Source organism: Malania oleifera, chromosome 4, assembly GCF_029873635.1.
Source record: "Malania oleifera isolate guangnan ecotype guangnan chromosome 4, ASM2987363v1, whole genome shotgun sequence".
Taxonomy (NCBI): Eukaryota; Viridiplantae; Streptophyta; class Magnoliopsida; order Santalales; family Ximeniaceae; genus Malania; species Malania oleifera.
In genome coordinates, this window is record NC_080420.1 from 115350947 (window position 1) to 115370177 (window position 19231).

Consider the following 19231-nt stretch of genomic DNA (forward strand, 5'->3'; position numbering starts at 1 on the left):
GCACATTCAATCGACCATACTTCACAGTACATATACTCCCAGTTGACCGAACTCGAACCAGGTCTTTGACCACAGTCCAGTCGACCGAACTTATATAGTTCATTTACACCCAGTCGACCGAACTCCCTTTGAGTCAACACTTTGACCTCCTAGTCGACCGAGCCCAAAATGAACGCCAACACTTTGGTCGACCGAAGGTCCTTGGGAGATGCCCCAATGGTTTGGTCGACCGAACCATTTAGTTTATTTCTTCCCGGTCGACTGAACCGTGATGTTTGGAAAAATCGCCCTTCCCGGTCGACCAAGACCATAGTTCATTTCCCCCTGGTCGACTGAACCTCAGTAATTTTGCCCTCAACACATGTGTCCGGTCGACCGTGTCCCCAGTTCATTTTTGTCCTAGTCGACCGAACCACATGAACTTGGGTCGACCGAAAATGTTTCTGGTCGACCGAAGCTCTCGGGTTGGACTTATTTTTTACCGTAGTTAATATTTTTAAACGGGGTTAACTTGGTTAATATATATTTAAACTTTCCTAAAAATTTCATATGTGTCCTTAACGGTTATATTTTAGGGGTTGTCTTTATATACCCCCTTATTTGGAATGATTAGGTTGAGATTAGAAAATATAATTAGCAAATATCCTCTCAATCTCAAAAAGCCTATATTTCATATTCAAGCTTTAAACTCCCACTCTTACTCATTCATATTGCAAATACCTCTTTGTAAGAGTATTCTTGTGCTTATCTCACCAAGCTTAAACTCTCTCTTGGTTTTTCTATTTGAGACTTATATTTCATAGAGAGTAAGCTGCAAGTTCTCTTAGGGGGCTTCGTAAATAAGCCTTCCGTAGGAAAAATTCTTTGGGCTTCTGAGTTTTTCATTCTCATTGCAATACTCAAGAGTTCATATTGTGTTTTGGTTGCAAAAATATTATACATCATTTTCAAAAATATCTCTTGTGCGTATCTTTGAGAAATCTATTTTGAGATACTTTCTTAAGTGCTAAAAGATCTTTGTTGCTACACCTTTTGATTCGGATTATCTTTTTATTACAAAGATTAAATTAATATTTTGCAAACCATTTTAAAATATCTCTTGTGGTTTATATTGAAAAAAATATTGGTTGAGATATTTGAAGTATGCTTGTGATCTTTGCTTGTGTATAATGACTGAATATATTCTGTGATACAAAGATCATATCATTTGCACTCTCACGCACTAATTACATCGCTCATATAATTATTTGAGAGTATATATTCTGTGATATAAAGATCATATCATTTGCACTCTTATGCACTAATTACATCACTCTTATGTATTAATTACATTGTGCTTAGTGGTACATAATCAGCTTAGTGTAAGATGCATTTCCTTGTACGAAAAATTATATACACATCTGTTGTATTTCTAAGCACAGGCCTGAAAAAGGAGACTAGCCCTGGAATAGTCCTGGATTGGCTTAGACCCGGTTAGTAAAGTTAGGTGCACCATCCTGGTAAGACGTGTAGGTTGAGGTCAGCCCTGCTAATTGACCTAGTTAAGGTTGAGGTCAACCCTGTGCTAATTGACCTGGTTGTAATCGGTGCCGCTCCACCCTTCAAGTGAGCATTAGTGGAATCCTTGTGCTTGTTAGCCAAGGTGGGGACGTAGGCAGTTTGCCGAACCTCGATAACATTTCTAGGTGTCGTCTCCTTTACTGCTTTATTGTGCATGCTTGGTTAATTATTTATTGCAGTTTAAATTCCATTGTATATTTACATTAATTCATTTTATATGCACTAGATTGACCTTAGGCTTGTGTAATACTATTGTTAAAAGATTGACCTAAGGGATAAAATTTTTTAAATACCAATTCACCCCCCTCTTGGGATTGCTCCAAAGCTAACAATAATAATCATATTTAACAAAAAGAGTGAATTTATATTTTCTGTACAAAAATTTTAATTTATGATTTTATGAAATTTATAATTATAAATTGAGCATGTAATAAAATAATAACAAAAGAGAATTGCGAACAATAAAATAAGTAACAAGCTGAGCTAGAGTACAACTCACTAATTTCAAAAGCTAAAAATATTAATGGTAACTCACAAATTTCAAGCACTATACACATTAAGTACATATTTTGAATTTACTATGATGGTCCAGCATGGTCATGACCTCCAGTCCTCCTTGGACACCGATTGCGGTTACTACCCTCTTCATGGCAAAACCCGCACCACATCCTCCGACTGCCCTTTCGTACTTCCATTTTGTTACGTAGTCTTGAAATTTTGGGGCGTCCTTTCTTCCCAAGAAAATCTCGGTTACCATATATTGTTGGCGCCACCGGATTCGTCCAATATTGTTCATGGAGGACGCGGCGGTTTCCAGTCATCGTTCTAACAAACGATAGCAAGAATACTAGCATGTCTATGTAATATAAAACATAAATTATCACGGTCAGTTACTATTGGCTTTATAAGGTTTAAAATCTTATTTTGATGATAACAAATCAAAGGGACTTAACATATTTGGTTAAGTGAAGTTTTAGGACTCAAACATCATGATCAAGTGACTCAAGTGAAAGCTTATACTTCAAAGACAATCAAATGAAAGCTTAATGTATGTTAAAACTTGAAATCAAGAAAGACTCAAGAAAAAGACAAGTCATGAAGGACGGTAAAGCAAATGCATGAAGATATTGAGAAGCAAAGCAAATACATGAAGACTTAGTGCTTAAAAGTCTATAAATTTTGAAAATTCTCATGTAAGTACTTTAAACGATTTCAAAATAAATGCATGAAGCTCTTAGGTTAATTACTTGAACCTAGATACCTTTTAAAATACTTGGAAAATATTTCTATAAGGTCAAAAGTTATTTAAAAAAGGTTAATTTTTTTTTTTGAAATGTAAAACACCAAAACAACTTTTTCCAAATTCCTTTATTTATTTATTTATTTATTTTTTACATTTGCATTGATGAGCAACTTTCTCTATCAAAAGCTCCTTATCTTAAAAAGTGTCCAACATGACAGTGGTGGGAGTTTCTCTTAGATTTTTGTTGATACTAAGAACGTTCAAATCGGAGTTGTATAGTGAAAGTTATGCCTAAAATACTGAAAGCTGGTCGAAATTGACAGCGCCTCTTTTTGACAAGCGAGTGACTTTCCAAATTTAAAATAAAGTAGCTTGAGAATGTTTCCAAAAATGATTTCTTGGGCTCCAAACTTGGTCAAAACTTGCAAAATACTCCAAGCAACTTTGGCAACAAGAAAATATGCTTTTTAACTCTATAAATACATACTGAACCAAAGGATTTTACACACCAACAATTGAGCAAATCATCTACTGTTCAAATTCTTCCACATCCAAAGAGTTCTTGCTAAGCATACTTACTAAAAGCTATGGCTACAAATTTTTTGATTTAAAGCTTGAGGTTCTTGTGCATAAACATAGATCTTTCAAATCTAAAGAACCCTGGTGATATCTTCTGAGTTTCATCTGTTTATATTGATTTCTATTGAATTATCTTATGCTTTTAATTGTACTAATATGCTCTTGTTAAGAGTATTACTTATACACAAGGCTCTTGTTCTTTTTCTTGTTGGTTTTGATGGTTCAGGTTTGTTGAATCGTTGGATTATCGAGCGTGGGGTATCGCTTGGAGATAAGGGCTCTATCCTACTTGAAGGAGTGTGTAATCAGTTTGCTCCACTCAATTAAGGGAGCGGTATAGTAGTCCTTGGGTGGTTTGCCTAAGGCGAGGACATAGGCGGGTAAAACCAAACCTCATAAAAATCTTGGTGTCACTTTTTTCCCTATTCTCTTTAAAATTTGGCACATATAAACTACGTGGATGCTTATTTAAATTGCTAAAAATTAATTTGCTTTTGAGAATTGTGGAAACCATAAGGGAGTACGTTGATTGATCAATATTATACTGCGAAAACCATAAGGGAGTACGTTGATTGATTAATACCAAAGCTCATTAATATATTGGTTGGTTACATACTTAAATTCAAGATACTTATTTGAAATCAATATTTGAATTTTGGAAGCTTCATTGAAGTTTCTATTTTATTTCATATTGTTGTATCAAGCTCATCTCATTAGTTGGATTGATATTGAAAAGGTGGAATTTGAATATTGAAGTTTTGATTATTATCATCATTCATCATTAAATACTAAATCTTGGATAGAGTGTTGGTTATTACAAATCAATTGTGTTGGCCTTACAAGGCTTAACAATTTATATTGATGCTAACAAATAAGAGAAACTTAACATATTTGATTGAGTAATGATATTTCAGGACTCACAAGGATCAAGCATGTAAATGCAATGTCAATGATCCCATGCAAGCTTATACTTCAAAGAAGGATGATCATATGAAACTTAAAGCATGGATTTCAAAGATGAGATTTTAAAAAGCTTGAAGAATACAAGAGAACGCTTAAACGTATATCAAAGCTTGAAGAAAAGTAAGAGAGGCAAAAGAAAGAAACGCAAAAGAAAGATCAAAGAAAAGACAAACATGAAGACTCAAGTGCTAAGAATGTTCAAAGTCTTAGAAGTCTTTATGTAAGTGCTTCATGTCTTAAATATCTTTCGAAATATTGTTGAAGCTTTTTTAGGGTTGAATATGGACTTAGAGACTAGATTTTTAAAACCCTGGAAAATGTGTTTGACAAAGTTATATTTAAGTCTTTCAAATAACAAAAGAGTTTAAAAATAAAAAATGAAAGATTTTTGAGAAAATGGACTGGTCAGCCGACTGACCAGAAAAAACTAAGATTGGCCAGCCGATTGATAAAACATCAAAATGAATAATTGCCCAGCTGACTGACAGTTTGAACAGAGATTAATCAGCCGACTGACACGCCTAGCCGACTGACCATTTTTGAACTGTGTCCAGTCAACCGACTAACATTTAATAAAATTAATTTTTGGTAGACAGAAAGACCTTAGCTGCCTGTCCAGCCTACTAACCTTGTGAAATACACTACCCAAACACTTGTCTAGCCAACTGACTCCATGGGAATTTGAATTTTTAAACCACAAAGGGAAAATTCTAAAAATCATTTTTTCAAATATGAACATTATAAAAACTTGGTGGACACTCCAAGTAACTTGGGAACTAAGGAAACTAATCCTAAAAAGTCTATAAATACTACCTTTATCCCAAGAAATTAATAACCAAGCAATTACACAACAAACTTGCATTTGATCTCTCAATCTCTCTTAAAGTTCTTTATTGCTCATACTCTTGTTGGGGGAAATCATTTGAATTGCTGCTGAAACATCAACCTATGGTTCTCATACTGAGTTTTATCAATCACAAAAGAACCCTTGGTGATCTCTATATTTGAGTTTCAATTTTATTTCATCTTGGTATTTAAATTATTGAAGTACATAGTGCTGAATTTGTACTAATCTACTCTATTTGAGAGTGTTCTTGTAACGACCCGAGTAATAATGGTATTTAAATAATAAAGAGGGAGGGAAATGGAATCAATAACAAAAGGAGGCAGCCAACTGTTACTTGGAGTGTCCACCAAGTTTTGGAGGTGATAATTCCAAGAAATTTCCCCAGGCCTTGTCGACGAACACAGGGGTTTCGTCGACGAGGCTTCTTTAGGACCTCGTCGATGAGGTCCCGCCTTCGTCGACGAGAAGATATTGAGAAGGGTTTTTGGGATAGACTGAAATTCACCGAAGAAGGAGGAAGTTCATCGACGAAATTATTGAAGGACTCGTCGACGAGGTAACGTGGCTCGTTGACGAATCCCGCAGTATAAATAGTGCTTAAACTCAGTTTTACGTAGAATTTCAGCGCCTTTCTCTTCTCTTTCTCTCTTACAACCTCTCCCTCTTATCTCCTCGATTTCGGCCCCGTCAGTTGTTAGATCGACGATTTGAGGCCACCACGACGCTCTTGGCGAAGTTCTCTCCAAGTCTACCGGAGCGGATCGTTGGTGGAACGAAGTTGGAATTCATCCCAAATCCATGGTAAGGTCTTTTATTCAGAATTTGAGTTTTCAGCAGTTGTAAGAAATGTAATAGACGTAAAAATAATAATGTTTTGTTATGAGATTTATGGTTTTCAAGGTGTTGAGTGGAGAATCCTGCGGGTGTTGGACCCATTATAGTAGGGGGTTTTTAGCAGGAAACAGGTAAGGGAAATATGCTATGCTAGGTTATCTGAGTATGATTTCAGTATAAAATTATAAATGTTCTACCAGAGTATCATTCAAAGTAGAGATTTATACAGATTATTAAGTATGATTAATATGTTTTAGAATTACTGTGTGTCTTGAGAATATAGATATAGTACAAAAATATGTTTTACCGTATTTTCCTGAGTTATGTTTTACAGAATATACAGATAGTGAATGTATTTTACAGTAATTACAGAAATACCATGCATGATTATACAGTTTTACAGTACCATGACGTACAAATTTACAGTTAATTACAGAAACATAGTTAATATAGATACAGTTTTCTACAGCGTCATGGTTTATACAACTATTACAGAATTATGGTAAAATAGATAGTTGTATATAGAGATGTATTATATAATATCAGACCCTGTTGGACCATACAGTTACAGAGCACGGTACCGTAGCTATATACAATTTATACAGTACAACCACCTATTCAGATAATATGTGGTATAAAGGTCGATCGCATAGAGCCCATGAGTGGACAAACTCCCCTTCAGATATGGTTTGAGGAGGGCTAATTAGACTACGGAGTATAGTGATTTATTCCTGGTTGGTCAGCTAGGGTAAATCCCGCCTACGGGCCGCACAACCCTGTCATGAGGGGTTAAATCATAACACACAGTTATCCACAGGGAAGTTTACAGTTATTACTATATTTATACAGGTTTACAGAAAGAGAAAATATATATATATATATATATATATATATTTATATTAGCAGTATTTTGAGTAGAAACTTAAAACACAGAAATGTTAAGTAATAGGTAAAAGATGAAAATTTATATTACTAGTATTATACTTTACAGATTTAGTGATACATGACTATATAGTAATAGATTTTCACAGTATTGAAACTCATTTGCCACACACTAGTAATAACATATTTCGTCTTACTGAGCGTTGGCTCACCCCAATTACTTTAACATTTTTCAGGTGATCCAGCCAGGCGAGTAGATCAGGCTCATAGATAGAGGGAACCCGGTATTGCCCTGACAATAGTGTGAGTATTTTTGGGAGTATTTTTTTATAGCCTTAGCCAGTTGAGGGTATTCTGGAAAGTAGACATATATGTATATTTTGGGAAACACTTTAGCACTCTAGTATTGTATATAACTACGTATGGTTATGTTTATTTGATGTCTGATTTTTGCTGCTTAGGTTGATGATTGAGTTTAATCTAGTGTGGTATCAGAGCATTTTAAATGTTATGGTATAAAAAAAAAAAAAAAACGCAACTAAATGGCAGGTCGTTACAGTTCTTGTACGAAGCTACTCTTTTGTATTCTTGCAGTATTTTTGATGATTCAAGGTGTTTGGATCATTGGCTAAGCGTGAGAATATTGTCTAGAGAGGCGGACTCTAGCCTAATTGAAGGAGTGACTGAGTGAGGGGATATCACTTGGAGAGACGGGATCTAGCCTACTAAAAGAGTGTGTAAACGGTGTTGTTCCGCCCAGAAAGGAACTGATTTAGTGGAATCCTTTAGTGGTTTGCCAAAACTGAAGACGTAGGGTGGGGATAAGTTGAACCTCGTAAAAACTGTGGTCTCACTCTCTCTTTCCCTTGCTCTTTATTTTTAGCACATATTAACTGCGTGGATGATTTAATTTCTTAATCATATATACTACGTAAATTTGAAAATTAAGTAAACTTAAAGTTTAATTTTGATTTGGTATTGCGGAAATTGAAAGGGAGTACGTTAGTTGATCAATACTTTGCAGAAACCTCAAAGGGAGTACGTTGATTGGTTAACACCCAAAAATAAATTAACTAAGAGTTTATTTGAATTATAAATTTTGGTAAGAGTGTGAATGTTTTGTTGAATATCAAATTGAGAAACAAATTTCACAAATACAGGGCTTGATTCAAACTTCCATTCACTATAGGGCTGCAAACAAACTATACATCTTGATTGAATATTGTTTAGTTAATTGATTGGTTACTTACTTTGCGATTAATTGGTTTGGTTGATTGGTTGTTTACTTGATTGATTAAATAATTATGTGGTTGTGAATGTTATAAAGACATAAGTATTTATTGTGTATTGAATAAATCAACAAGAAGTCAAGAATTGATTAAAAGAAGAAAAAGAAGTTAAGGAGTCTTTAGAGGAATTAAGAGAAAACTTTTAAATCCAATTCAGCCCCCCCTTAGGACTACACCTTGGTTTTCAAATTATACTTGTGAAGTTGTTGTGTTATAGAGTGTGATTGCAAATTAACTAAAATTGAAAAAGGGGTTAATACTTAACTAAAAGAATTTATAAAATAGGAATTTACAAAGAAAGTTTTAAAATCCCAATTCACCCTCCTTTTGAGCTTTTCGGTCACTTCATCTCGAATGCACTTGAGGAATCAGGACCATGTGCACAGACTCTCCTTCTTAACGATGGCAAACGCTACAGGAAATATTTGTTGATTTGCATTAGCGGCCGTTGCAATTAACAATTTACCTTTATATTTGTTGTACAAGTGCGTCATAGAGAATTGGAGGACAATGACGAAATCCCTCTATTGATGCTGCGAATGACCAAAAAACACATGTCAAAATAGCAACATTGTTAGCATCAGAGATTTTTGTCCATGGCCACTTCACCTTTGTACCAAGATTTGTCATACCTTTCTGTACGATACATGGTACTGGTACTTTGACCTCAAGTGTGCTTGCAAAGCTAAAATGGAAGCATCGACGTCACTTTTGATAATTTCTATGATTTCATTTGCAGCTAAGATGGACTTCAGTTGCTGGTGGTTTGCGAGAGAGTCTCGAATATGTATGTATGTGTAGGTAATTTCAAATAGCCAATGCTTTCTACGTTGAGTTGCACGCAATCACCAAACATAGCTCTGGTTTGCATTGCACCTAATCATCCACACTGTTGGGGTGGATTGCATATCACCTCAAAGTTGTGGTGTGTTTGTGCAGGGTGGACATGCATAGAGTGAATGAGGTCATCATTCGTGTCGAAAATCATACCTTTCCCAAATTCTGAGACACCATCCCATCGGGTGCCCTCGAGTGAACTTTCAACTTCAGTTTTGATATGACTGGCTTCGACAACGACCATGTACGCTAACGGCGGCACGTCGCATACCCTTCTATGACCGACATGTGTGTACTGAGGAAGCATCACAACTTCTTCACGATGAACCTCATAATCTTTCTGTCCACCGACTTCATCTACCCCTGTGTCTCTGCCTATTCAAAATCCTCTTCTTCCTCTAATTCGCAGTCACAGTCCATATCAGGTTGCATTGGCTGGACCGTGTATGCCCCACTCTCATTCATGACAATAGATGGAACCCTTTGGAAGTTTGGTATAGACACAAATCTAGTTGAACTTCAGTCATGCCTATACCCTGTTGACGGTTATGGTTCGTGATAATAATTGCTTTCCACATTGTGTCCTTATAAAGTAGACTCCTTACGTCAAAGCTCTGTTGACAAGAATTCTATCTTAAATGATGTATCGGGGACGTCATTCAACTCGAATGTCAAAGTCACTTGCGAAAGATGATTAAATAGTCTGCTCGTCTCACAAGTATCATATTCAGTATATGGTTGAGAATGGATGAATGCTTCCCCGGTAAAGTTGGGGCTCCGCCCATACTGCTGCTCCGAGGAATGCATTTAACAAAAATATCAACTACATTTACGTCAAGACAAGAACTCTGTGGGTCCAACGCAATTAGGACGTTTGCATCAATTTTTATTGGGACGTCAATGTATACCAAACTTCCACCACCCCCTCGTTGCGGATATCTTGATGTCAGTTTTAACATGTACTCATTTGGATCAATATCTAATCCTTCATATATTTTGCGTTTCAAACTTTCTAACTTCATCTTCCTTCAAACTTGAATGGCTTTCGTTGGCCCAGTGTTGTAGTCAATACTGGTCGATCCATGAATAATCTAACTGTCAATGTATAACAAGATCGTCACTTTGTTAGCTGACGAATTTGATGTCATTATGACTTCTCAAAAATAGATTTTATCTGCAAGGTGGTGAAGGAGGTTGGAGGATCAATGAAGAAGAATGAAATCAAAGAAGAGAAATGATGAGTGATAGCGAGCGATAGTGGGGGATTGATCAACGTATATATAGGAAATTGGGGTGACCAAACCGACTTTTAAAAAATCAATTTTAATCTTTTGACGTACACTCACAATAATGCATGTAGGAGTGGACAAAAATGATTTTATAATACCAAATCGAATTTTTAAAAGTCGATTTGAATACTATTCACCCACACAGTTTTGCGTTGATAAAAACAAAAAAAAAATAATACGGACTTTTCAAAAGTTAGCTTGAACACTTAAAAAACACTTTTGACAGCTTTTTTTTTTAGCGCCCCGTCCCATCTGATTTTTATATTTTGCCCTGCCGCTAACGCAACCTATCCCCTCACTCGTCCCATGCCCCCCTTTTTTGTGTTTTCTCCCCTCTCTCCTTTCTCTCCCCTTCTGATAGGCGAGGGGCCCCCCCTCCTCTTCTCTCTCTCCTCTCTCCCCTTCTCTTTCACCCTACACCCATTAATGCCCTTTCCCCTCTCTTTCCTCTCTCTCCGGTTCCCGAACGCTGACGCCGACGATGACGACTCGACTGACGGCTGATTTTTTTTTTTTTTTTAAATTTTAAAGCCTAAACCAGTCGATAGATATAATTTTGTAAATTTTCCTCATTTTTTCATGTTCTTTTTTTTTTTTTTTAATATTTTCGTAAAAAACTCTAAGGAAACACGTGCATATATCTGCCTCATCATCATCCACATGCGCTGAAAATCATTCAATCAGCCAGCTAACCTATCATTCAATATCTCATCATTCAATATCTCTCAACTCACCTGGACTGCTATTTTCATTTTTATCTACAAATAGCTTTCCCTTCTCACATTCTAGCCAGCCACAGGAGAGAGAGAGAGAGAGAGAGAGAGAGAGAGATAAGCATCAACGGTGAAAGAAAAAGAGAATGGGGTGTGTTTATCACCATGGCTTCCTAATTCCATTACTACTTGTGGCCTTGGCTTTCTCACTATCCTCTGCCGCTGACCCAGCCCCTCTTCAAGATTTCTGTGTTGCTGCCTCCACCACCAAGGATGCTGGTATATATATATATATATATACACATATACATATATATGAAATTTGAAATTTGAATTTGAATTTATGAATTCTCAAGTTTGCGACTGGAATTCTCGTATACAATGCCATGGATGTGCCACGCATATGCATTACTCTAACTCAGCATGGTGGTATTATCTGACCTTTGCTTAAATTGCATTGCAGTGATGGTGAACGGTAAGATCTGCAAAGACCCAAAACTAGTTGTGCCCGAAGACTTCTCCGTTTCCGGGTTCCATAAACCCAGAAACTCTTCCAACCCCTTGGGCTCGATCACCACCTTGTTCAATGTGGACTACCTCCCGGGGCTCAACACCCTGGGCATATCCATGGCCAGGGTGGACCTCGCCCCGGGAGGGGTGAACCCTCCCCACCTCCACCCCCGCGCGTCCGAGATGCTGGTGGTGGTTGAGGGCACCGTCTACGTCGGCTTCGTCACCACCAACTCCGACTCCCGCCTCTTCGCCAAAATCCTCCACAAGGGCGACGCCTTCGTATTCCCCGTTGGCCTCATCCACTTCCAGATCAACATCGGTAGGACTCCCGCCGTGGGTTTCGTCAGCTTCGGCAGCCAGAATGCTGGCGTCACTACCGTGGCCAACCGAATCTTCTCGTCGCAGCCGCCGATCATGGCCGACGTCCTCTCCGCGGCCTTCCAAATGGACAAGGAGATGGTGGAACACCTTCAAGGAATCTCCTGGTTCGAGAACGCTGCCGGTTAAATTTGATTAAACGAGTTTAAAGCAATTTGCTATTAATGGCGAGATACACTATCACAAATCAATTTTCACGAGACTGTTAACTAGTCATGATATTTTACTCTTGTGATAGTTGTCGTTAGATGCATAGAGTTATCTAAATTAAATTTGTGAACAATAATGCAGGCTTTGGAATGAATAATTTGTTTGTTGATGAGATTTGATTTTTGAGATAATAATTAAGCTTATCTGAAGCTTATATTTGTAGCCCCCACTTCTTAGCTGGATTTATGTTTTGGCTCTTTTCTTTGAAAGCCAAGATAAGTGTACGAAAATATGATAGTAGCAGAGGAAAATAACTTGCATACAACAGGTGCTATACTTAGAATTTGTAACACATTAATTCTATTACATTAAGAAAGAATTAATAAGCTAAAAAACGCATATGCATACGCACATGTAGTGTGCATGAATAATTATTTGATGTGAGACTATTTACAAATAAAATTCTCAACATTATCTAGTGATCAATATGGTTTTGTTTAGACAAGAATAATTATTCCATCTAGAATAAAAAAAAAATCTTACAAATAAGATAAAAAGAATTATTAGAGTTCAAAATCCAAGTTAGCCTTCAAATTCATGAGTTAAAGATAGGTTACGAGCGTAATCAAGGTAGAGTTTAGAGATTTTTTTTTCTTGTTTTTTTTTTTCTTTTTCTGTTTTGTTTTTTTTGTTTTTTGTTTTTTGTTTTTTTATTTGTTTTTGCAGAGGCAAAGGAAGAAATATATAGACCAAAAAATAGGAAGGGGTACACGCTTGGTTATATGAGCAAGATGCTCGAGAACCGGCCAACTTGCTACAATCTCAGCAGCAGAGGGAGCACAAGTGTGAAATCTTCTCAAGAAATATCATACACAATAGAGCAAGACCGAGATTAGTAAAAAATTGAGTTCAATGTACAATTGTTGAGAATGATGGATATTGCTTTCAAATTTTTCTAAAATCATTTAAATTCAAGGATATGATCAGTTAGCTAAATGTGAAGCATTTTATTTAATCTAATAACTTTTCTTATTAAAAGGATAGTTCAATGCTATGGAGGCAATTAATTAGAAGGTGAGAGTAAAGTGGTTCATGCAAGAATGTTACCGATGGTTTTTTAATTATTAGTCACAAAAGTATTTTTTAAGTGAAGGTAGTTTCCACAGTTAGAGCTATGAAATTAGGTATAATCCCAAGAGAGGGGATGAATTGGATATTTAAAAAATATTTTGGTCTCTCTATCCCTAATTTAAAAAATCCAACCTTACAAATGCAAGTTAGGAGATACTTAGATTTCAATATTACACAACCAAATAAATTCAAACTATGAATATCTAAGCACTTCAGTATTATCCAATCAATTAAGACACACACAAATATAAAATCAACAATTAAACGCAAGCGAAAATAAAATAAGATAAGGGAAAAGAGATTCACACTCCAGATTTTTACGAAGTTCGGCCAACCCGGCCTACATCCTCGCCTTTGGTAGTTTTCACTATATCGCTCCTTAAATTGAAACCGAACTTCCCCTTACAATCCGCTGCTTAAAAGAGACAAAATTTCCTCCTTATAATCCGCTGCTTACAAGAGGCGTAACTTCCTCCTCACGATTCACAACTCGAACCGTTAATACAAGTAATAAACAATGATTTCAAATGCACTCAGATGCTTCTCTATAAGCTAATGAGTACAATAAGCCTAAGCACTCCCACAAGATATAATATGAAGCTCAAGATACAACATGTGGTTTTTTCAATGATGTATATGCAATAAAAAGTATGATCTTTGTATGAAATATATATATATATATATATATATATATATATATATATATATATGTATTAGATGCTTCAAATATTTAAAGCTTATTCAATATTTTCCCAAAAAATAATCTCTTAAAGATATGATCATTGAAGATACTAGGGTTTGCTCTCAAATACCTTTCGCAACAATAATAGAATATGATATCTTTGAATAAATATATAAACTTGAATATCGCAAAGATTTAAGCCCTAGAAAGACTTTTCCCAAAAGATTTTTCAAATAATAGTTATATGTAAAAACTAGAGTTCTTGCTCCCAATAAAGATTTTAAATAAAAGAACAAGGAAGTAGATAAACTCTAAAAATAATACTGAATGCACAAAATAAGCTTTATCTACTAAACCTCAAGATCAAACCAGTTTTGCAAGATGATGTGAGTGAATACTCTTGAATCTTGAAGATAAGAGAGTAGAATGCCTAAACTTGATGTGAATTTGTTAGAATGTAGGCAAGAGTGTTAGCTTTGGTGTATTCCCAAGATGAGGAGTGAATTGAAATTTTAAAACTTATTCTGAGGTTAAAATAGATGTTAATAGAATATCACAACCAATGGTCTTTTTATGCAATCCCAAATGCGCAGATAAATCTAATATGTGGAAATTTAAATCATGCGCATCATTCACACTATAACATACACGTGCGGTAAATATAAAGTGCGAAAATATAAACAGACACACGATATGTTATCGGGGTTCGGCCAACTGTGCGTATGTCCTCGCCTCTAACTTGCAAGTTCGAGGATTCCAATAATGCTCGCTTAATGGGTGGAGCAGCATCAGTTACAATCAGGTCAATTAGCGGGGTTGACCTCAACCTACACCTTATCAGGATGGTGCACCTAACTTTTCTAACCGGGTCTAAGCCAGTCTGGGATTATTCAACAGAGCTAGTCTCCCTCTTCAGGTTCACGTCTAGAATACAACAAATGATATGAAATTTTTGTACACGAAAATACGTTTCTTCACAAGCAGATATGTACACAATACGCACAATATGATCAATGCACCTTAATGATGTAAGAACTACAAGTTCGGTGCTCTACGTGTGTAATCAACACTCAAGGATGTATAATTTAAAATATGCGCAAAGTGTTCTAATAAGCTAATCTTTGAAAGTAGAGTATATTAAATCTCAATATCATATTAGAGTTTCAAAGATACTAGCAATGATATTAAAACAAACTCAAAAATATTTTCTCAAATGTATCTAGCACAAGAGTTGTTTAAAGTCTAGTTTTGTAAAACATTTTGCACACAAAAATAAAGTTATAGGAATCTTGCAATGACAATGCAAAGATCCTTAAGCTTATGAGTTTATCCCAACACAAGATTTTATCAATAAAAATATGTGGGATAAACTATGCTAAACTCCCCAAAATCAATATCAAATATTCAAGCAAGACAATAGGAGTATTAGTAATACCTAATAAGCATTAGCACAATTTGTAAACTCTCACAATGCTAAGATGTATCAAGGGAATGAACACATGAGATTATTTGGAGTGGAATTAGCAAAAATAGGCTTTTTGAGATTGAGATGATTTTTCACTAATTATATTGCTAATCTCTCTTTAATTTTGCAAATAAGCCCCTGTAAATAGAGAATGACAAAATTATAACCGTTGGGGGACTCATAGGGCATTCTTAAATTTGTTAAAAAAAGTTTAGCAAAATTAACCCTATTTAACCCTTTAATCTCGATAAAAATATTAATCAACTCGAGAGGATTCGGGTGGCCGAACTTTAGTTCGGTCGCTCGAACAGACTCCTTAGAGAAATTTATAAAAAATGGTTCAGGTGCCCGAGTTTGGGACTGGGTGGCTGAACAAAAGTCAATACCATATGATGCGAGATTCGGGTGCGCAGTTCAACGATCGGTAGCCCAAACTGGTCAGTTTGGTTGCCCGAGGCCATAATGAACGTGAATGTTCGATAGCCTGAGTAGTTGAGAAGTCCCTTTCATAAGGTTCGGTCACCCGAGGGTGATAGGGTCATTTTAGTTTCTGTCGCCTGAAGCCTGGCCAAACTGCTGACTTTCCAGCAATTCGGGCGCCTGAAAAGTTTTGAACTCCTGGGTTTCGGTCACCCGACATCTCTCATTTTATGCCTATTAAGTTCATTTTTACTTCAATTAATTCCACAGATATTATAAGTGATATTGGAGACTTTCTTATGTGCAAGTGCTGGGACCTAGGGTCTTTTGTAAGGCCTTTTTAAGTACGTCAAAAAACCTAGCCTCGGTCGACCGAATCCCTAAGGTCATTCGGTCTTATTGAGCTTATAGATCCTACATACATGCCATGCATTAATTATTACAGACCGTTCCAATATTACTATTACAAACCTAAATTACATAAAATATAAATTACAATGAGTCTCTAGGGTCTTTAGTCTTTAGGTCTTCTAATGTGCCAACATATGATATGATAATATAGACTTGCACACAAATTTGACAGACATTAAATACCAAGGTATTTGTCATGATCAAAATGGGATGTGACCAACAGGGTCAACAAATAGGTTAGAAAAAGGTTACAAACTAGGGTTTTGGGTTAATATTTATAAGTATTCTCGGCATCTAAAAAATTTCTGGTCGTTGGATCATTAAAAATATTTTTAATAAAAAAGATATGTCTGTTTCAGCGTTGAAGCGTCATTTTGCCCGAAAAACTTGTCGACGAGTGGACACATTCATTGACGAGTGTCCTTCACTCGATCTTTGATGAGACCAGGGGATTCATCGATGAGTTGCCTGTCTGAGATTTGTGCTGGAGGACTAGTTGACGAGTGCCCTATTTTTTTAGCCCTATTAACCTTCTAAAATGTAGATTCAACCTAGATCAAGTGCATACAAATATTTCATGAAAAATATGCATCCTAAGGTTAGTCTATATGTCATTTTGAGCTTCCCATCATCTCTTAAGAAACATGCAAATATAATCAAGACTAAATGCAAATTACAACTGAAAATCTGAATTGATCCTTTTACTCTTCTACTTCCATGGATTAAGCCAAGTCGTATGTGCTTCATGTTCCTCGTGGGTTCTATAACGTATTTACCATCCGTGCATGCGAAGTCATGACCCTGTTCAAAATCTCAATGCATAGGTAAAAAGCCAAGTGATTTGTCTTTATCAAAACAGGATTGGATTCATAGAGTCAACAATCTCCCTCTTTTTGATGATGAAGAATACACGAGCAAAAATGAGTTAAGCCTAAAAAGGCTCCCTTTAAGATTTTACACAATTTATGAAATTATAATGTAATCCAAACATGTTGTAGAATATGAAACAATTTACACAGTTCTATAATTTTTTCTAGAACATATTTCTCCCCTTTTCCACTCTAGAAGATACTTCTCCCCCTTTTGACATAAGCAAAAAGGACTAAGGCAAAAAAAAAAAAAAAAATATTTAAATATTTCTTCCCTTTTTTATTTAAAAGATAACTGTTGTGGAGAAATAATTTGCATGTTGAGCATAAATCAGCATTTCAATCAACATTTATATAATCAGACAAACAATTGAATTCAATATAGTCTAGATACGAACCTGAGCAAACAGGTGGCAAGGTGGAAGAGCCATCAATTTGAGATCAAAAGATTTCTTTGGTACAAACTTGAGCAAACACTCACTATTGATATACCCTAACAATTCCAAATTCATACAAAGTGAATCCAAACAATTACATTCAACAAAGTGAAAATATATATACACCAATAGTTATTCTTTGGAGGTAAATCTAGCTTTGAACAAACTGCATTGTTCATACTTATCAATATCATATATTTCAAGCTCATATTAAAACATAAAACTGTCTCCTAATCTATTAAAAAATTCAATAGTTTACCAAATAAATCTAGTTTCCCCAAAACTAGCAATAATTTTCACCCACTTTCTTATTAATAACAACTGACCATAAACATAATAAATTTAAAACTCGTAGAAAAACTAAAATTAATAACATACTTCATAAATTCATACTTCCATTATAACAGGGGTTCTCTTGGCTATAATACCAAATAAGAAGCTATCAAGAATATGAGTACTCTAAAAAACTTTTAACATACTCATGAAGCAAACACGACACACTTGTACAAACTTGAAAATGGCTTATTTAAACTCTAAAGAAGAGGTGGATTTATTCTGCTTTATCTCTTCTTAAAAAAATAATTCTCCGTATATAAACATAAAGAAAAATGACTTAAAACATTTTCAAATACATAATAGAATTCTTTATAAAGTTATTGATATGATAGTACAATAATAGGGAATACCATAAAATAAAAATGAATGATGGATGATTAACTTTGGCTAAAGAAAATCCCTTCACATGGGTTTAGCATATTCTATATAAGATTTAGGCGTGCTTTATCCAAAAATATATGGGTCTTTTAGTGTGACGCCCCAATTTTTCATACCATTTTTTTTTTTTTGTAAATATCACATATAACCATCAACCGACCACATCAATCACTGATACCATATTACATAACCCAACCCGAACATGGGTATCGAGTATACAATCATAATCATATACATAATCCAAATAGCGGAAGTCATTTCATATAAATATACACATACCATAGCGAATACACATACCAAAGTACTACCATCCATATATACAAGTCTAATATATAAACCTTTAGGGGAATCAAACCTCCCTAACTCAAAATTATCACCATGTCTTCCCAGGGTATCTACTCCCCTCTATCTCGGAGCTCTATCACCAGGTCTATTTCGGTTTCCTGAAATATTTAAATGATTGGGTGAGACACATCTATGTAAGACAAAATAAATTATGTACAGTGTGTGGTAGTATGAGATTCATTATATCATAACTAATATTCAATTTAGAAATAATATCTTATGAGAAAATACACCATTTCCATAGTCATAATCATATAGATATAAAACCCAAGCTTTCAAAAGCTTTTACTTCTATTTCCAAAATCATTCGTTCATAACCCAAGTTTACCGATGAAGTTCTTGAGAATAGGGAAGCCTACCTGCCCATACAAGTAACTTCCCTCTACCTTGATATCGTTCGCAGCCTAACCCGATTAACTCGGGTTCAGCTACAACTGATACTTATCAGAGCAGACACCTTACTCAGTAAGCCCTCAGGCGGTGTGTTTTACTTCGCTTTAATTATTTATTAACTCACACTATTTCATTTCTCATTTTCTTTCTTTTTTCCATTCTCATTTCATTTCCATTTCCATTTCATTTCCATTTTTATTTCCTTTTCATTTCCATTCCCATATCAAGCTCATGAGTGTCACTAGTTACCAATACATCCGTGTCTGTACTTATGGCTGCCTTGATGA

At 35.5% G+C, this 19231-nt stretch overlaps 1 protein-coding gene across 1 annotated transcript; it reads left to right on the forward strand.

Annotated features, from left to right (window-relative positions):
* The first annotated feature begins 10699 nt into the window (after positions 1 to 10699).
* On the forward strand, positions 10700 to 12249 carry LOC131152823 (germin-like protein subfamily 1 member 18). The gene is made up of 2 exons (XM_058104705.1): positions 10700 to 11315; positions 11500 to 12249. The coding sequence occupies exons 1-2, from the start codon at positions 11183 to 11185 to the stop codon at positions 12054 to 12056; spliced, it is 690 nt and encodes a 229-aa protein (XP_057960688.1). The 5' UTR covers positions 10700 to 11182; the 3' UTR covers positions 12057 to 12249.
* Positions 12250 to 19231: the final 6982 nt, after the last annotated feature.